The sequence below is a fragment of the Rhinatrema bivittatum genome, chromosome 18 (genome assembly GCF_901001135.1).
Source record: "Rhinatrema bivittatum chromosome 18, aRhiBiv1.1, whole genome shotgun sequence".
Taxonomy (NCBI): domain Eukaryota; kingdom Metazoa; phylum Chordata; class Amphibia; order Gymnophiona; family Rhinatrematidae; genus Rhinatrema; species Rhinatrema bivittatum.
In genome coordinates this window covers 28967141-28987886 of record NC_042632.1, presented here as the reverse complement: position 1 = coordinate 28987886, position 20746 = coordinate 28967141, and the positions used below count along the sequence as shown (strand labels likewise).

The window sequence follows — 20746 nt, the reverse complement described above, 5'->3', positions numbered from 1 at the left end:
GTAATGTGAGCATATACCCACGAATGTTATAAAATATTCACATTCCTTGGCACAGACTGACAAACATGCGCACATTTCTGCCCATACATCTGTTTAAAAGTTACCATCGTTATTAATAATGCTAATAAAAATAATTAAATTCCCTTATTTGAATACTTCTTGGAAACTGAACATTTGCTAAAATACATGTGCATGCTTTGGCATGTATGAGGTTTAATGGAATCATTTGATGGTAAATATTTTACTTTAATACATTAATATTTTCATGCTTAACAGCATTTAGAAATGAAACATAATCAAGGGACCACTAATAGCACAGCACTCTAAAATAAGCTGCTATAGTATTAAAGATGACATTTTTTTTGTTAATAATCTTCATGTTTTCTTCAGCTGAATGACAGTACCCTAAAGAGCAAACCTCTTGATCCTACTTTAAATTTCTGTCTTTCTTTAAAATAATTCTAATTTAGGAAATAAATTCTGAAAGGCAAAACTGTTTTATCTTGCTCTAGTTTCACCGTTTTATTGCTGATGTATAAGCAAAACTGTTAGATGTAGTGTAAAAAGAACATAATGAACCAAAAGGCGGCAATCTCCATTGTCATTCATGCCCACAACCTAGGAGTCATAATTGACAATGAACCACATCACTGCTAAAATCAAAGATGGATATCACAAACTCCTAATCCTAAGATGTCTAAAACCTTTCCTTTCCCTAAATGACTTCAAAACAGTCCTTCAACTATTCATCTTCTCCAACCTGGACTACTGCAACTCCCTGCTATTCAACTTACCTCTCATCACCATCCGACCACTCCAAATCCTTCAAAATACAGCTGCCAGAATACTCACAGGAACTAAAAAACATGATCACATTACTCCAACACTTATATCATTACACTGGCTCCCAATAAAATTCAGGATAGATTACAAAATACTATCCATATTACAGAAAATAATATACCAAAAGCAAAGTACATCAATAAAACTCCACTCACCAAACCGAAGCCTCCACTCAACTAACAAATGTCTCTTAAAAATTCCACCTGCTCAATCCAAACAACTTACCTCAACTCAGAAAAGAGCCATATCCCTAAGAAATCCCAAACTTTGGAACACCCTCCCAACCGAACTTAGAACACAGCAAAATTTAAAAACCTTCAAAAAAGAACTAAAAACATGGATGTTCACCAAAGCCTAACAAAACACCCAATGACTCTCTTTTATTACTTCCCTCCCTACCTGCTCTATGTACCATGTGGAACCAATGAAAGCAGGTAATATAACCTGTATAGCTCGATATCCAAACTACGTTTATAACGCCTACAATAACTATGATAACACTCGCAGGAATTTTTTGAACACTCTGTTAAACATGGAAACTTTGTAAACCGAGCGACGGTATATAAAACTCCATAAATAAATAAAATAATTGGCAAAAATATTGAAGCTAGCTCACCTCTTGATAAGTGTCAGTCTCAGATTTATCAGTGATGTCTTGTTTGCTCCTGTACCGTGTTGCACAATTGTCAGTAAAAATTAAGTCATCCAGTCTTTCAAATTTTGGTTCCAAGAAAGTGAACTCGTTCTTTCCGGATTCTGATGCAGTGCATAGCTGGTAGGTATAAGGTAAAGTCCCGTCGTTATAGTGTTGGGGAAATCTGGGATCAGATTTGGAGTAAATATCAGAACCTAAACATTGAAGAACTGATGGCTTCCTTGATCTTACACATTTCTTCACTAGCACCAGAACAACAATCGCAAGAAACAAAAAGGAGATCAAAGCCAAAGATATTACTAAGTAAACATTCAGTTCAGATTGATTTTCTGAGACTCTGGAGTGGTTGCTTAATTCGGGTAGAGCCTCTTGGATGTTTTCAGCAAAAATCATATTCATAGTAACTGTTGAAGATAGAGACGGCTTTCCATTATCCTGCACCAAGATGACCAGTCTTTGCTTCACAGCGTCTCTGTCCATAAAGACACGAGATGTTCTTATTTCTCCAGAGTGGAGCCCGATGCTAAAGAGCACTGGTTCTGTAGCCTGGAGCAGTTTATAGGACAGCCAAGCATTGTGTCCAGAATCAGCATCCACAGCCACCACTTTAGTAACTAGATAACCTCTGTCAGCAGAAGGAGAAACCATTTCGAATAATGCGGAACCATCCGATCCAAGTGAAGGGTACAGGATTGTAGGCGCATTATCATTACGATCTTCAATAAGCACTTTCACAGTGCAATTACTACTAAGAGATGGGGAACCACTATCTTTAGCCTTCACTTGGAATTGAAACTCCCTGAATTGCTCATAGTCGAAAGAGCGCTGAGCATAGATGATCCCAGTCAGTGAATTGATGGAGACGTAGGCCGACACAGGTAATGTCTCAATGTTACTGTTAATTATGGAGTAAGTGATTCTAGAGTTCTGATCAAAATCCGGATCTGTAGCACTTACACTGTATATGAAAGATCCTGATAAATTATTCTCCGGAAGATACACCGTGTAAGAGCTTTGCTCGAAAACGGGTGCGTTATCGTTTATATCCGTAATTTGTATTTGAATTGTTTTGCTCGTGGACAGAGAAGGATATCCTTTATCAGTTGCTACAACTGTAACATTATAATCTGAGATTAGTTCTCTATCTAGGATACTGTCAGTTATAATTTTGTAATAATTACTTGAAGATGAGATTATCTTGATCGGAAAATCATCTTGAATTTGACAGGTGACCTCACCATTTTCTCCATAATCTTGGTCATGGACTTTGATCAATGCAATCACTGTTCCAGGAGGAGAATCTTCAGGAATTGGAGTGGAAAGAGATGTAATTGTAATCTCAGGTGCATTATCATTCTCATCAAGAACCTCAATTAGCACAGTACAGTGAGAAGCCAGACCACCTCCGTCCCTTGCTTGCATATCGATTTGAAAATTACTTATTTCTTCAAAATCAAGGTTTCCATTTACTGTAATTTCTCCACTTCTAGGATCTAGGCTGAATACCTGACGAGTGCTGCCTGGCATATTTTCGAAAGAATAAGTAATTTGTGCGTTTGAACCTTCGTCTTTATCATTGGCTTTAACCTGTAGTACTACAAAGCCTATTGGTGTATTTTCCTTCAGGCTTGCTTTGTAGATATTTTGAGTAAAAGTGGGGAAATTATCATTTGCATCAGTAACTTTAATATTAATTTTGGCAGTGCAGGTTCTGATTGGATCTCCCCCATCCGATGCAGTCAGGATAAAAGTAAATGTATTTTGTTTCTCCCGATCAAGAGATTTCTCCAGCACTAGTTCTGCATACCTCTTTCCATCAGTGCTTTCTTTCTCTTCCATGATAAAAAACTGATTGGGACTGAGCTGATAATTCTGCAGCGAATTAATACCAACGTCCGGATCTTCTGCCTTTCCTAGAGGGAATCGCGCACCTGGTGAAATGGACTCACTTATCTCTAGTTCAATGTTATTCTTAAAGAAGCTCGGCGCATTGTCGTTAATATCCAGGATTGTCACTTTGATGTGGAAAACATTCAAGGGATTTTCAACAACTGTTTCCATATTGAGGAAACAACTGTCAGATTTTCCACACATTTCCTCCCTATCTATTCTCTCATTTACATACAAGTTTCCATTTTCTGAATTTACGGTGAAATATTGCTTTTTGACGCTTGAAACAATACGGAGCTTCCGATTTGAAAAGTTTTTTAAATTCATACCCAGGTCATTTGCGATATTTCCTATTAGGGAACCAGTTTCCATTTCTTCCGGAATGGAATAATGAATCTGTCCAGAAACTGCGTGAGAGAGACAAAATAGAAAGGAAAACAGTACTTGCCGTCTGACTCCCCATGCAGTCATCCAATGTTTTATGTGCAGCATTGCCGTGGTCAGAAACAGGACGCTTGATTTCCAAACGCCTGAGCAAATTCAGCTTTCGAAATATTCTTCACATACAATTTGTCATTATTAAAAAAATACATGAAAATCTACTTCCTTCTACGGTAGTTTAGGCGATGCGATTCCTTTTCCTGGTGTAAGCGCGTGATCTTTTGATGTGTTCCTTTCGGATCTGCACCGTGTGACTGCAGATTCAGAGGGAGGAGGCTCCAATGGATCTCCCGCTCCTGCTCTTGTTCCGCATTGGCCAACAGCGACACCCTGAGTCTCAACTAGAGAATTACAGCAACTTAATTTCAAAATAGTTCTATTCAAACCAACTACAATATTTTGATCCCAAACATGAAATCCGAGAATACTAGAACGCAGTCCGTTTTACAGTTTATTAGCATAGAAGCAGAAACTAGTACTTTTCATAATTTACATATTTTCAGCATCTTGGCTAATCTACTCATAGATAAAAGACTCAATATTGTTGGCATAAATGACTATTCTATAGTATGGAAATAGAATGTTTAATCTTATGGAGAACGATGGCGCATAAAAAGGCTACTTATCTGCAGTGTGACATAAGTACAATGAAAAAAATTGTATATCACAATTTATCCCAGTATTTGACCAGTCATTAATCGTTAGCACATGTTTTAGCATAGTGAACTACTGCTACAGTATTTCAGTTAGCACATATCATTATTGTACACTAGAGGTGTACAATACAATACAATACTAGAGGCAGATCAATGTATGTGTGGTGAATACTGATTTTGATTATATATAAATTCTTGCTATATCTGATGAAAACTTTAGTCTTTAAACTCAAATTGCTAAAAGGTATGTGTTAAAGAGCCATACAGAATAGAGCATATAAGAATATAAGCTATGCCATGTTGAGTCAGACCAAACATCCATTGAGCTCTGGCAGGGGCCAATCTGGTTCACAAGAACTCGGTAGATTCTGAAAAGTAAATGCATTTCTTAGACTTGGGAAAGCCACCATCTGGCTGAAAGTAGTATATGGACTTTTCCTCCAAGAACTTGTCCAAAGCTCTTAAATCCAGCTGTGCTGGATGCCTTGACCACATCTTCTGTCAATATATAGTTAAACTTTCTTTTCTTTAAGTGCATCACTTTACACATTACATTAAATTTAATCTACCATTAGTTGCCCAGGCCCCCATATCCCCTTCACAATCTTATCATAGTATAACAACTTAGTATATTTTTGTAGAAATCTGAACACTTTCACTCATTGCTCCCTTTTCTACATCATTTATGAACATGTCAAACAGTACCAGTGCCTATTAGAGATGTGAATCGGAACCGGAATCTGATCGGTTCCGGTTCCGATTCAAATTTTAAAATTTTTATCGTCCAGCTCGATTTTTTTTTTGTTATCGGCTGTGCCCAATCCGATAATAAAAAAAACCCTCCCCCACCCTCCCCCACCCTCCCCCCCCCCCCCCCCCAAAATGTTTTAAAATTACCTGTTGGTCCAGTGGGGGGCGCGGGGAGCAATCTCCCGCTCTTGGGCCATTGGCTGCGTTAATAAAAATGGCGCCGATGGCCCTTTGCCCTTACCATATGACAGGGAATCCGTGCCATTGGCCGGCTCCTGTCACATGGTAGGAGCACTGGATGGCCGGCGCCATCTTTAAAGATGGCACGGGCCATGTCCGGCGCAATCTTTAAAGATGGTGCCGGTCTTTTACACAGTTACCATTGCTTCCAATCCCATGAAATTTCAAATTCCTGAGGAGTCTCTCATAGATGACTTTGTTATATGCCTTCTGAACATCTAGATACATTATCCACATATTTATTAACACTTTAAAGAATTGAATAGATTGAAACATATAAACAGAAATAATGGCAGAAGAAGACCAAATGGCCCACCCAGTCTGCCCAGCAAGCTTTCACACTTATTTTTCCTATCTGTTACTCTGACCGCTGAGTTCAGGGCCCTTATTGGTAATTTTTTGGTTCTAATTTCCTTCCACCCCCTCCATTGATGTAGAGATCAGTGCTGGAGCTGCATCAAAGTGAAGTATCAAGCCAATTGGTTAGGGGTAGTAACCACCGCAATAAGCAAGCTACTCCCATGCTTATTTGTTTACCCAGCCTGTGCAATTTGCTCCTTGTTGGTTGTTGTCTGAATATAGATCCTATTTTCTTCATTCCCCCCTGCCGTTGAAGCAGTGAAATGTGCTATATATGTATTCAAAGTGAAGTATCAGGCTTAATTGGTTTGGGGGTAGTAACTGCCACAACAAGCAAGCTACTTCCATGCTTAGTTGTGAATTCAAACCATTTTTCCCACATTGCCTCTTACTGTTGAAGCATAGAGCAAAGTTGGAGTTGCATTAACCATGTTTATGTTTATTGAATAAGAGTATTAATCACCAGGTAGTAGCCTTCATTCCCGCAAGCCAACCCCTTGCCTCTTCTCTTCATTCACATCCTCTAGACTTTATGGATCCACAGTGTTTATCCCATGCCCCTTTAAAATCCTTCACAGTTTTGGTCTTCACCACTTACTCCAGAAGGGCATTCCATGCATCCACCACCCTCTCTGTGAAGAAATACTTCCTGAAATTGGTTCTGAGTCTTCCTCCCTGGAGTTATAAATCGTGACCCCTGGTTCTGCTGATTTATTTCCAATGGAAAAGGTTTGTCGTTGACTTTGGATCATTAAAACCTCTCAAGTATCTGAAAGTCTATATCATATCACCCCTGCTCCTCCTTTCCTCCAGGGTATACATATTTAGATTCTTCAATCTCTCCTCATAAGTCATTCGATGAAGACCATCCACCTTTTTGGTCACCCTTCTCTGGACTGTCTCCATCCTGTCTCTGTTTCTTCGGAGATATGGTCTTCAGAACTGAGCACTGTACTCCAGGTGAGGCCCCACCAAGGACCTGTACAAGGGGATAATCACTTCCCTTTTCTTACTTGATATTCCTCTAGGAAAGACTTCCCTTTGTTAAATCTATATTGGCTTGCCCTCAATATGCCATGTCTAGCCATCGCTAGTCTTTAGATTGTCAATTTGTCTATTTTCACAGTGAGTTGCTTCAGTTCCTCTGAATCAACACCTTCAAAGAATGTTTCTAGTGTGGGTATCTCCCCAACATTCTCCTCAATAAAGACTGAAACCAATAATTTAGTTTTTCTGCTATGGCCTTTACCTGAGTGCTCCTTTTACCCCTTGGTCATCTAGTAGTCCAACTGACTCCTTCACAGACTTCTTGCTTTGAATGTACTTGAAAAATATTTTATGACTAGATTTTTCCTCTATTGCAAACTTCTTTCAAATTCTTTCTTGGATTCCCTTATTATATTTCAGTTGAAAATTAATATGTAGTATAGGAAATTATCTCAGTGATGTCACAAATGATAAACATGAATCATTTCAGAGAATCCTTATTTTCCTTTCTGGTAGACTGTTGGTTTTTTTTTACAATAATCAAGAAGATAAACAAGGTCTGTCTTTAAAGATGCCCAGGTTCAATTCCTCTGGTTTATCTCAATTTGTTTAAAAATTACAAATTAAAGGTGGTATTTCTATATTTGTGTTGAGTACTATGCAATCAAGAAATAATACTACAACTAGAAGTAATATTAGTACATATGCATTTAAAAATGGAATCATGCATGATCAACACCACAGTTATAGTAATTGAACAGTAATTTGGACAATTAAATGGTAAGAGAGATACAGCAGGGGAGAGCATTTTAAACTGAGTTCACAGAACCTTGGGTAAGTAGAAGTGAACAAATGCAGTATTAAAATGCATTGGACAGGTTTGACAGAGTAGAAAATTAATTCTACAACTGAGTAATATCCTGATATAGGAACATTTATGGCCTGAGTCACTAAAGCTTTTCTCCCATTCTGTGTACATGGGGAAATGTTTATTGGATTTAATTCTGAGTTACCATGTCCACTTTGCAGACACAAGTGCAAAATGGATATTGAGAAATAATCATAAAATGCAAAATGCATCCTGTGTGCTGATTATACTAAAATACCATAACAGGGAGTGTAGAATGTTGAGAACAACAGGACACAAACCCAGGTAAGAAAACACCCTCATTAGAGAAAAAGAAAGTCATCATTTTTTGTTATTTTGAAATGTAGGAAAAAGTACATCAATGTTTAGAACTTTCTCACTTCATCAGGAGACAGCATAAAATATTGATTTGCTCTATTCCATCTACAAAATCTTAATTTAACTGAATTTGAAAATGTATCAGTCACACAATCCTTAGGTCTAGGTGATTTACCTAATATAATTTAATATATAAAACATAAAAAGCAGTAACCATTGATTGCTAATTTTGAAATCATACACTCCAGAATGTTGTTTTCCTCTTCCTAATTTAAGGATTCTCTGCTTATAATTTTTTGGTGTGTTTGTGCAGGTGGAAATTATAGATTTGCTCACATTACATGTATCTAAGATGGAGAGCATTTCAGTATATATTTTTCAAGGAAGCACCTGTTTTCTACCACATTCCCCATAGTATAGATAAATTGATGGAGCAGAATTACAATTTATAGATAAATTTGAGTTTTTGTAAATGGTGTATGCTGACATTGAAACACCTACTCAATATTACCACATCCCCCTCCCCCCACATACACTGACACATACAAATCTTAAATAATTTGAAAAGCTTAGCTTACCTGAAAGACATTCTGGTTGTCATTACTTGTATTTAATGCGTCTGTGATTAAGACTGAAGCTTGTCCGTCAGACTCCTGGTAGACAGCAAGGGTATTTGACTGATTGTTTGAATCGAAGTATTTAAAGTGGTTCTTTTCAGAGTCTAGGCTTAAAGAATGATCACCAGAGTAAATCTGAAGAAATGCTCTGACACCATCTACACCTACATACTGAGATGTAGGAACTGCACTGAAATCAACATTGGAAGAGTCAAATAGTTGAGACTCTTTCCATCTACGTACCTTGATGGCTAGAAGTACTATGATGAAAATAAAGAAGAAACAAGAAATAGTGGCAACAGCGATTACCAAATACAGTGAGAGGTTGGATTCGGTGTCTGTGGGCGATGAAAGGCTGCTTAGATCGGAAAGAATTTCCTGGATGCTGTCTGTCACCATTACAGTCATAGTAATTGTGGCAGAGAGGGAAGGTTGACCATTGTCTCTCACTGAAACCACCAGAGTTTGCTTGATGGAGTGTTTCTCTATAAATAAACGGGCTGTTCTGATTTCTCCAGTATGAAGTCCAACCGTGAAAAGCCCCGGCTCTGAAGATGTGACGAGAATGTAAGAGAGCCAGGCATTTTGTCCTGAATCTGCATCAACTGCTACCACCTTAGTTACAAGGTATCCTGGATCACAGGAAGGAGGCACCAACTCCACACCAGTTGAACCATCGTTTGGAAATGAAGGATATAAGATTTCAGGAGAATTGTCATTCTGATCTAAGATAAAGATATTAACGGTGATATTACTTTTGAGGGATGGAGAACCCCCATCTTCAGCCTCCACCAGAATTTCAAAATCTCTGAACTGTTCATAATCAAAAGACCGTACTGTATATATTACTCCAGTCTCCGAGTTAATGGATACATAAGAGGATAGAGGGACTTCACGGAGCTGACCCTCAATTATAGAATAAGTAATTCTGGAATTCTCGCCCGAATCCAAATCTGTTGCCTTAGCAGAATAAATGGAGGCTCCAGGAGGTACATTTTCTGCTACATAAACAGTGTAGAATGATTGATCGAAAATAGGTGCGTTGTCATTTTTATCGGAAATCAGCAATAGTATATTGATGGATGTAGACAGAGGAGGTATCCCTTTATCACTGGCTGTTACAGTTATATTATATTCTGAAATCTTTTCTCTGTCAAGGTTTCTATTGGTTAGTAAACTGTAAAAAGTACCAAATGACTTCTTTAGTTGAAACGGTAAATTGCCTAGGATGGAACAGGTTACACGGCCATTTTCTCCTGAATCTCGATCGTGAACATCTAATACAGCGACAGTTGTTCCAGCAGGACTATCCTCTGTTATTGCACTGAGGAAGGATGTGACAGTAATTTCAGGGACGTTATCATTTAGATTAATAACCTGGATTAAAACTTTGCACCTGGCTGACAGACCTCCACCATCATTGGCCTGAACTTCGATTTCATATACTTCTGACTCCTCGAAGTCCAAACTTCCCACGACTGATATTGTTCCAGTTTTAGTGTTAAGTTGGAATATTTGCGAAGCTCTATCAGTGACTTTTCTAAAAAGATAGGATACTTCTGAATTTATTCCGTCGTCCTTGTCAGTAGCGTTCAGTGTAACCACCATAGTGCCTACTGGTACATTCTCCAAAACATCTGCTTTATATAAAGATTGATTAAAAACGGGCGCATTATCATTTGCATCCAGAACAATGACGTGAATCTGTGTAGTTCCAGATCTAACTGGATCCCCTCCATCAGTGGCTGTCAGGGTGAGATAGTGGATAGCCTGTTGTTCCCGATCCAGAGTTTTCTGAAGAACTAGCTCTGCATATTTCACGCCATCATATCCAATTTGTACCTCCAAAGTAAAATACTTGCTGTTGCTGAGTTGATAGCTCTGGACAGAATTATTCCCCGAATCTGGATCCTGCGCATCCTGCAAGAGATACCGCGCTCCTGGTGGCGTCATTTCACTGATTTTTAACACTGTTTCTTCATTAAGGAACGAGGGTGAATTATCATTTATATCCTGAATTAGAACATCAACTGTATACATTTTCACCATGTCTTCCCCAATTATTTCTACATTTAAAAGGCACTGATTTTCCTGCTTGCAAATCTCTTCTCTGTCGATCTTCTCATTAATGTTAAGATATCCGTTTTCTAAATCGAGAGCAAAATACTGAGTCCTACCTCTGGAAACAATGCGGGCTGCGCGATCCGATAGCTCCTTTACATCCAATCTCAGATCCTTTGCAATATTTCCCACGAAAGCGCCTTTCTGCATCTCCTCGGGAATGGAATAACGAATCTGCCCAAAAGCCGTCTTCCAAAAAGCAAGTATTACAAAGCAACATACTACTTCACCTTTTAATTCCCGGTGTCTTTCTATCGCAGCCATTCAAATATTAGATATGTTCGGTTTACAATTTTCCGAATTATTCCGATGAGCACTAATCTTCTCAAGTAATTCTTGGTAGACAATAGTAAGTCTCCCTTCAGAATCCGTGTGTCTGAACCGTCTCGTCTGTATTTGCAAATGTATCTAGTGAAAGAGATTTGCCGGATCTCTCATTACGTTTCTCTCTTCCTGATTGGTGAACAGCGGCGCTCAGAGGCCCAACCAATAACTGCAGCGTCTCCAGTAAAAAAAAACAACATACTGTCAAAAACTACTTACTGCTACTGTACTTAGAGCTAAATGTTAAAGACTGTGTACAGAAGTGCATTTACACAATACAATTATAAATAACATGGCACGGTAACAGTCGGATCTCAGACCTGCCACCTAGAGGACATTCCCTATCCGTGTAAATATATAAATTCACGGTATAATCTTCATAACATTTTTGTAGTGTATTAAAATGCGTAGACTGAAAGAACTTTGGCGCAGAGGTATAGCTATGTGAAGTAATTTTTAGAGAAATCTGTAAGCTAATGGTGAAATTATAATTAACACAAAGAGAATGCATAATGTTTACTCATTATATAGATGTAATTGTGTCACTGATCATGAATTAGTTGAGATGTTTCTAACAAAAGTTATATTTTCTGTACATTATCTATACTTTATTATTAATTGCTGAAATAATACCTTATATGTATTACATATAGTACACTTCTATTGCATTTTATGTTGTATGTTGACAGAATTTTATAAAGGTAATATTTTCCGATATGAATAAAGATTTTAGATTCTTCTCAGGCACAAGGCTGAAATGTGGTTATAATGGTTCTAAAATCAATCCTTTGGGCTCAGCCCTGCTGATTAGAGCTTGATGAGATTCTTACAAAGTGAACACATGGCTAGAAAACTATTCCAATCTGGATAATTTTTTGAGTGAATACTCAGACTTTGAAAACAAAAATATTTTAGCAGCAGGTTTAATAGGGTTGAGTGGAAGGATGTTAACGCTTGCCCTAAGCAAGCTCTGGCATTTCTTTGTGAATTGGAGGAGGTTCTTTATTCTCTGAACTTAATGCTACTTTGTCTCTGAAGCAGTGTGGCCTTAGAGGCTGCTAAGTGCAACTGATATCTGTAGTGAAGCAAGAGGCTCCTACTTCAGGACCCTTGGCTTCATATTTCCTGAATCAGGTGAGAGAGAGTGGGAACATCGATTCCCTCTTTGCCCATACCATAACATTTGGAAAGTAATGACCGGGCTTGGGTTCTTTATTACTGGTCATATTGACTGCTTTGATAGATCTTTGTTTAAAAATGTAATTTTATACATTTAAACCTAATTTGCCCTATTTGAATATGGATAATTAGGTTTACAGTTATCCCACTAAAGTTAGTGGGATAACTTAAAACTTATGTAGCTATAGTCAAAGAGTATAACTGGATAAGTGCTGAGCGATGTAAAAAAAACCCAATAAGTTCAAGCAGGAGGCCAAGGTCCCCCCCCCCTCCCCCCCACACACACACACAGTGGTGCAGACTTTGGGACCATCAGCATCATGCTCCCCCCCCCCCCCCCCCCCCCCCCCAAGCTCTCTAAAAAACATGATGGGCTGAAAGGTGTGAGACGAGCCAGCACCTACCCCTTGGTGATTCCATTTGTTTCAAATTAAAGAATTCCCCTCTGCCCAGGGCTGGTGCTAACATTTTTTATGCCCTGTGTGAAAAATTGCTGTGCTGCTCTCCCCCCATTCCTTTTTTTTTTTAACACAAACTTTTTGTCGTTTTCCCCAATAACCAATACACAATGCATCTGATGAAGTAAACTACCCTTGAAAGCTCATGCTTTAATAAATTGATCAGTGTATACGGTGCTGTCATTTCAGCACACAATAGAAACTGTCAATTTTATGCTCTGTCCCAATCCCCCTTCCACTGCCAAAAAAAAGCCCTGCTCCCTCTGGCAATCAAAACTGTTAAAATTAACACACTCCCCTGAACCTATTTTACCACATCTACAGGTCCAAAATTTCTAAATTGTGCAGGAATGATCTCCAGGTGCTCCTCCCCCACCTACCGGTACATAAAATTGATGCTGGCTGGGCCCTGTAGTCGGCACCAATTTGTTGTACAGAAAAACATGCACCACTGTGGTGCCAACCAGAAAACCCTTCAAAAAAAGACACTTGGAACCAACACAGTACTAAGCCTATTGTAATGTGTCATAGGTGTGGGTTTGGCCCTTGGACAGCCAACAATATAGTAAAAAACCCATACCAAAAGAGTACTAATTGCAAGCACTCAAACAGGAACAACCCTATGTATGAAAAGGCAAATGTTACACCGGGCCCTAAAACACCTCCTATTAGGAAAGCAGAACAAACTAGTCTGTTCTAAATTCCTACATAGAAACTATACATGTTAGCAGAACACCTCACCTCGCTTACACATGCAGAACACAGACAGAACCTGACCAAATAGAGAAAAAGAGAGACCATAAATATAAATAGAAGTGTGTAGACAGAAACTGAATTGGAAACTCCAACAAACTAGACTCTGTATATTAAGAAGCAATGGAAAAACAGAAACATCACCAATCCTCATAAATCAAACCAAAAAAATTAAGAAATATAAATCAATCATAATAAGCCATAATAATAAAAAAATATTGCCAAAAAGAAGACAAATAGAATAGCATCCAATAATTAAGTACCCATATAAAAAGTTGTAAACATTTCCAAACAACAATAAAATATTTCAAAATAGCAGACACATCAAACACCTATAATTAAAAAAAAAGAAGGGAAAAATACCTCGCTTCCCATACCTGAAAAAAAAATTTTCAGTCACCTTGCGCTTGTCATGGATCAGTGGGGGTGGCAAAAATGTTTCACCCTCTCCCCACAAAGGCAGGCTCCCATTCACACATAAACACACCCATCCCTTCCCCCAGACAGACTCCCATTCAAATCCACCCATCCCAGTCAGGCTCCCATTCACACCCAACCACCCTCCCACCTCAGGCAGGCTCCCATTCACAACCAAGCAACTAACCTACCCATCCAACCATCCATCCCAGGCAGTGTCTCATTCATGACCAGCCCCTCCCCCCATCCCAGGCACACTCCCATTCACAAGCACTCATTCCAGGCAGGCTTTCATTTATATACACACACATATCCCCCCATTCCCCCTCAGCCAAGTTCCTATTCACTCACACACACACACACCCCACCAGGCAGGCTTAATTTACACACAGTCTCTATGCAGGCGGGGTCCACGGGTCTTTCTTGCCGCTGCTGCCATCTGATGCCTTATTCCTTGGAAGAGAGACGGATTCATCAGGTGGCAAAGCTGTAAGCATCCTGCCTGCTGCTCCTCCACCTGTGCAGGCTTGCCCGTGGTACTCAGCACTGGCAGTGCTAGCACTTCCTGTATGCTCTTCTCGGGCATTGCTATATGACGATACAGGAAGTAGAAGCACCGCGAGTATTGAGTACCGTGGGGTCAGACAGCCGAAGAGGAGGAATCGCAGAATGAGCTCGCTGTTTTCATCTGCTGCTGTCTCCGGTGACTAAGTTATTTGGCTAAATTTTATTTGGATAATGACTTATCGGAATAATTTTTAGCTTGATAAGTGCCAGCAATGTTCAAAATCTGGCATTTATCTTGATAACTAAAAAGTTAGCCAGATAAATGCCTTTGACGATCCACCTCTATGTGTATTCTGAATCGTGAAAGAGAATGTGGCGCGATGATCCTTTTTTAAAAGTAATGTTGTAAAGTGAAATGACTGGCAGGAGTGAATTACAGATAACAGAATGTCTGCTACAGAAAAAAAAAAAACAAGCCTGGAAGTATTCCTCTTTGCAAGAGCAGTAAAACAGCATTGCTTTAGCATCAAGACAAAACGAAACTGAAAGCAGCTGTCAAGTCCTCCTACAGAAACAGAAACCAAGTAAATACACATGCAGAGCAGTACGGAAGCCTGGTAGTTCAAAACGTTCGAATCTAATGCAGTCCAGCTCAGTGACATGAAACATTTCCACTAGAAATATGCTGTCATTTGGAATGAAATAGCAAATGTCAATGGGATTTCCCCTTCTTTTTTTTACATGTCATTTTCAACATGAAATGAAAGAAAAACTAATTTGAATTTGTTTTTCTTTTGCTTCATTTTGAAGCCCAGCGAAGCTCACACCACCGCCATTTGAAAAACAAAAGCCTCCGATTTTGGGTGCCTCCTCCTGCCCATCAAACATGTTTAAATTAAGGTCATCTGGCCCTCGGGACCCTGCCAACCTTCCCCTTCCCCGACTATGAGTCTAGAGGTCTTGCAGGGGCAGTTCTGGTTTTTCAGTCAGCCCAAGGATGGTGCCATTATGTTGTATAGTAGATATTGGAGGGGCTGGGGGAGGGAGCCTTTCTTTAAGCAGGTCTGGTTGGTGGGAGGAGGGAGGATTTGTATTTTATTTTGTTTTTCTCCTTGTGCTATTTTTTTCATTTTTTTATTTCATTTTGTTTCATTTAACACAAATGAAACAAAGATGAAGCAAAAAACAAAATGAAATCCATACAGTTTCCCAATAGCATGAATGTTCCTTGCTGTGGTTCCTTTAATGAGTTCAAATCCTTACTTATAGAATTGATTCCTATTCCTCTGAGGTTGTTTGGTCAAGATATCAGTGGCCATCTTTCATTTTGAGATATAGCTCAGTTGAAAATTTGCCTGTTTCACTTTATCTCTTATGAAAAGGTATTTAGAATCAATGTGTTTGTTTGCAGATATTGAACTGTTCTTTCCACAGGTTTCATCTGGTACTGGCTGCCAGTTTTTATATGCCACCTGAGTTTTTACAGTACTTGATAAATCCAAGTTCTTCCAGAATTTTAGTTAACTGCTTTCCTTCTGTGATAGTTTTACATTAAGTGATGAAATCAGCTTCAGAAGTAGATAAGCACACCATCTGTGTTGCGAGAGCCGGCTGTGGAGACCTCTGACCAGTCTTCCTCACTCACCCACGCGGTCAGTCCCGCCTCCTCAGCCCCAGAAGTCTCGCTGTGGCCAGGAGCCACAGCAGACATGCTCCGCCATGGCCTCCCTTCCGGGCCGCCAGACCGATGCTGCATGCAGGATGGCATGCTGTCGGCCCCAACACAGGCTTTCCTCCTGACCCCGGGTCTCCCAGGTGTGCGCGTGCACCACATGACCCCTTTTCATGGGTCACTGTGGGAGGACTGCTCCTCCCAGGCCTGCAGCTATTTAAAGCAAGGCCTGCTCCTCAGGCCTTGCTTTGGCTACTCCTGGCTCCTGTTCATGCTTGGACTCTCCGTCGCCTGGTTTTCCAGTTCCTGTCTTCTGCCTGCTCCATGTCAAGACCCTTGCCTGCCTGACTACGACTTACGCCACCTGCCAAGGTCCTTGTCTGCCTGACCACGAGATATGCCGCCTGCTAAGACCTTTGCCTGACTGACTACGAGATACGCCACTTGCCAAGATCCTTGTCTGCCTGACCACGAGATACGCCGCCTGCCAAGACCCTTGCGTGCTTGACTACGACATACGCCACCTGCCAAGACCCTTGCCTGCCTGACCACGAGATATGCCACCTGCCAAGATCCTTGCCTGCCTGACTTCAAGATATGCCACCTGCCAAGACCCTTGCCTGCCTGACCACGAGAATCACCACCTGCCTGAGACCTCACATAAATCCAGCCAGCCCTGGTACCCAAGGGCTCAACCTGAGTGGAACGAGGGATGGTAGTGGTGAAGCCCCAGCAGGGTCTCAGGTCACTCCAGCCTCACCTGCCGACAGTGGGTGCCTGTGGTGATTCCTCCCCTGTCGGCCCAAGGATCCACTCCTGTAACAATCTGTTGTGTAACAGGTTTCAAGCTAATTGATCTTATGATGGCTTTCATACATATCCTCTGGTATATCTTCCATCTTGACTCCAAGAATTCCATCCTGCATCTGAATAATTGCCATTTGTAATGCATTAAATTGTTTGATGGCCTTTTTAGGACTTAATTTTAAATACCCATTTGATGTAATTACCTTTCATGTCCTTTTTTTCTTGGCACTAGTCCCCAAGTTTCCATCCTGTGATATAAAAATTCTTCAGCAATAGACTGCACTCACTTATTATGCTGGTTGGTCTTCATCACGTCTTCAATGCATATTGGTTCTTTCATTTTATGATGCACACATTTGCAATAAGACAACCTTTGGCTTAGGTACTTAGTTATTAATCATGTAGGGACTTTTCCTTTAAGAACTTGTCCAAACCTTTTTTAAAACAGCTACACCAACTGCCTTTACCACATTCTCTGTGTTAGGCTTCAGCTGCCTCCCCAATGTAAACCCCTCACCTCTAATCCAAAGTGACTCCAGTGTAGCTTCCGGCAGCATGTTGTTCCAAGGACTTGGGATAAAACTTCCTGTAGACTTGGACTGCTTTGATAGGCTCCCTAGACAGGGCTTCCTGTGGCACTGGAACAAGAAGCCATAGGCTGAGGGTGAAAGGGGATAAGCTGAGGAGTAGTCTAAGCACCCCACTCTCCTACCTCCCGCTTCCTCAATACTAATATTTATATTACATTTAAATTGTATCCTGTTTCTTTTCTTTTAAATTGAATACTGTATTTCTATTTTTATCTACTAACATTGTAAACCGCTTAGTTTACACTTTGTATAAGCGGTCTATAAAAATCTTTAAACAAACAAACAAATAAATAAATAAATAAATAAGGGTGGGGCTGAAGAGGGCTGCCAGAATCATCAGATAATACATCCTGGAGCCCTATGGAATTGTGGGCTGGGGTATCTCCCCCTATTGCTCTATTAGATGGGAGCCCATTGGAGGGCATTCATCTGAGAGGCAAAGGTCTGGGAGGAAGGGTAAAAAGCACAGGTGGTGGCTAGTCTGGTCTCTTTCTCCTTCCTCGCAGGGGTCAGGCAAGGCTATTTAATGTTGCAAGCACAGTCCTGCCCATGTGCTTTTAAGAAAAATTATAATTAAAATTATATATATATAGCCATGCCTGACCCCTGTGAGGAAGGAGAAAGATATAAATCTTTCTCTAGTCATCTAGGCCCATAAAGTCTTCTCAGTTTACTTTGAGAGTGATTTAGAGGAAGTGGGAGTTTATATTTATTCACTAGAGGTGGGGTGGTAATGGTTTTGGACAGTAGTTATCATGATTCCTTTTAAGATAAGAGGTGGGGAAAGTATAGTTATTGCCTTTTGTTTTTTTAATGTTAATGCTCATGTCCCAAAATTTTTGCATTAAAAGTTGCTGCTGAGTATAGGTCGCATTAGTGAAAAAATGGCAAAACTCTTGTAAAGTTAATAAACAAGTCACTGTTTAATATAGGTTGCACCCCAGCAATGAGCACACACACCTGATCTCTCTCGCTTTCTTTCTCCAAATATTTATCAGCCTCGCTCCCCTGATACTGCCAAGTATTTTTCAGCCTCACTCCCCCAACACCGCCAAACCATTGTGAGGCTTGCTCTCCCGATATCTTTGCTATGGTCATGAATCCTCTGCACATTTAAACATGGTGCCCATGTATCTTCAATTGATGCCACACTCACTAAGCCTAATATGTACCAGGCAGTGCTTACTATCAGTGCTTTTAGAATATGGGGACAAAGCCTTGCCTGTATCCTTCATTCACCAAAAATTTGTAAACAAATGTGACAATTATTTTTTTTGTAAATTTCATAAACATGTCGCCCCTTTGTATAGGTGCCACTTTCATAAGAACATAAGATAGTGCCATACTGGGTCAGACCAAGGGTCCATCAAGCCCAGCATCCTGTTTCCAACAGTGACCAATTCAGGCTACAAGTACCTGGCAAGTACCCAAACATTAAGTAGATCCCATTCTACTGATGCCAGTAATAGCAGTGGCTATTCCCTAAGTCAACTTGATTAATAGCAGTTAATGGACTTCAAGAACTTATCCAAACCTTTTTTAAATCCACTACACTAACTGCACTAACCACATCCTCTGGCAACAAATTCCAGAAGTTAATTGTACGTTGAGTGAAAAGAATTTTCTCCAATTAGTTTTAAATGTGCTACTTGCTAACTTTATAGAGTGAGTGCCCCCTAGTCCTTCTATTATCTGAAAGAGTAAATAACTGATTAATATTTACCCATTCTAGACCTCATGATTTTATAGACCTCTATCATATGCCCCCTCAGCCGTCTCTTCTCCAAGCTGAAAATGCTTCTGCAGTAGTTTTACTTCATATCCTTCCTCCAGTGAATAGGTCAAATTTGATTGCATCATGGTCTCTATTGCTCTGCGGCCCCACCACCATTATCCCTTGCACCAGGTCCTGCATTCTACTGAGGACCAGATCTAAAATACCTCCCCTTTTTGTCAGTTCCAGTGATGAAGTTGATAGGTTTTTGTTGTACCTTTCTGTCCAATTTAGCTTATGATAGCAGATCAATATTCTCTCAAGTTATATCCTATCAAATTAATTTTAGCTATATTTATGAGGTTAGCAGGAGCAAAAGTCAAGGTCTCCTAATTAGAGAAAAATGTATATTCCTTTCTTATATCTCTTGGTCTGAAGCCATACTACATCAGAAATGTGCCACTAGAGCTGAGTTACACACAGTCACTCTAGTAGAATATTGCCACGTCGAAAGGATCCCTCATGGTTTGAAGATCTTGAAGGAACCAAGTTTGCATGCTGATAACCCCGATTTTGTCACACACTGGAACCAGATTCTAAACAAGTGCTCATTTGATTTGATGATTCTCATTGTGGAAACCTCCAAGTAATCTGCTATTGCTTTTCAGGCGATTGATTCTTTTGAAATCTCAGATACCATCAGAACGTTTTTCTTCACAATTATATGAGTTTCAACAGAATTTGGATAAGTTCTGGGCAGATCTTAAAAAACTTAAATACAAAAAATTTCAACAGTGAAGCAGCAAAAAGTGCCCCTCCAGAACACCTCCAAGCTGGATGTAAAAAAAAAAAAAATGTGATCTATACCCCAAAAAATATGATATATGCTATTTGATGTTTTTGCTCTTGTTTTTTATGTATACACTAATGATGTTTAAGTTATTTTATTTTGATGTATATGCTTTTGAATTTTGCTATGTATTTTGATGCTGTATGTTGCTCTGGGTCCTCTTTGGAAGAAGACAACATAAAAATTGAAAAGTTTTGTATATCTAAAATGCCAGTCTGTGTGATCCAAAGTGACTAAGTTTAAATTATTGCAGAATCAGTTGTTTATTTATCCATTGTTACAAGAAAGAAAAATATTCAATTCAATTATAATTGGTAGCAATAACAATAATTACACAGTCTACCTACAAAGCTTGTAAGTGCTATTTAAGAACAAAAATATTGTCATAAAATACTTTTCACAGGGCATTTAGATGTAACCTGTAAGAAGTTAGGATTTATACTTTAAGACCTTAGTGAAAGTCACAGCAATCTATATTACAATTTTAGAGTACATTATTTCTTGCATTTGAAGTCCTATAGGAAGAAGTAACTTCTTAACAGCTACCTCTAACTTTCTTGTAACAATTATGACTTAATTCGACATTAGAGGGCAACACCACCCCACATCGAAGATGGTTAACCAATCAGAGAGGAAGCAACAAAAGAGAACGTCGACATCCTATATACAGTCACACAACAGCATAAAAGTGCCTGAGATCAAGCAGGAACTTACTCATGACAATAGAAG

At 39.6% G+C, this 20746-nt stretch overlaps 2 protein-coding genes across 2 annotated transcripts; both read right to left on the bottom strand.

The window, feature by feature from the left end:
- Positions 1 to 1450: 1450 nt before the first annotated feature.
- Positions 1451 to 4063, bottom strand: LOC115079673 (protocadherin gamma-B1-like). The gene has a single exon (XM_029583426.1). It carries the CDS (start codon positions 3878 to 3880, stop codon positions 1451 to 1453), a length of 2430 nt encoding a protein of 809 aa, XP_029439286.1. The 5' UTR covers positions 3881 to 4063.
- A 4514-nt stretch (positions 4064 to 8577) lies between these two features.
- On the bottom strand, positions 8578 to 11133 carry LOC115080005 (protocadherin gamma-A4-like). The gene has a single exon (XM_029584002.1). It carries the CDS (start codon positions 11008 to 11010, stop codon positions 8578 to 8580), a length of 2433 nt encoding a protein of 810 aa, XP_029439862.1. The 5' UTR covers positions 11011 to 11133.
- Positions 11134 to 20746: the final 9613 nt, after the last annotated feature.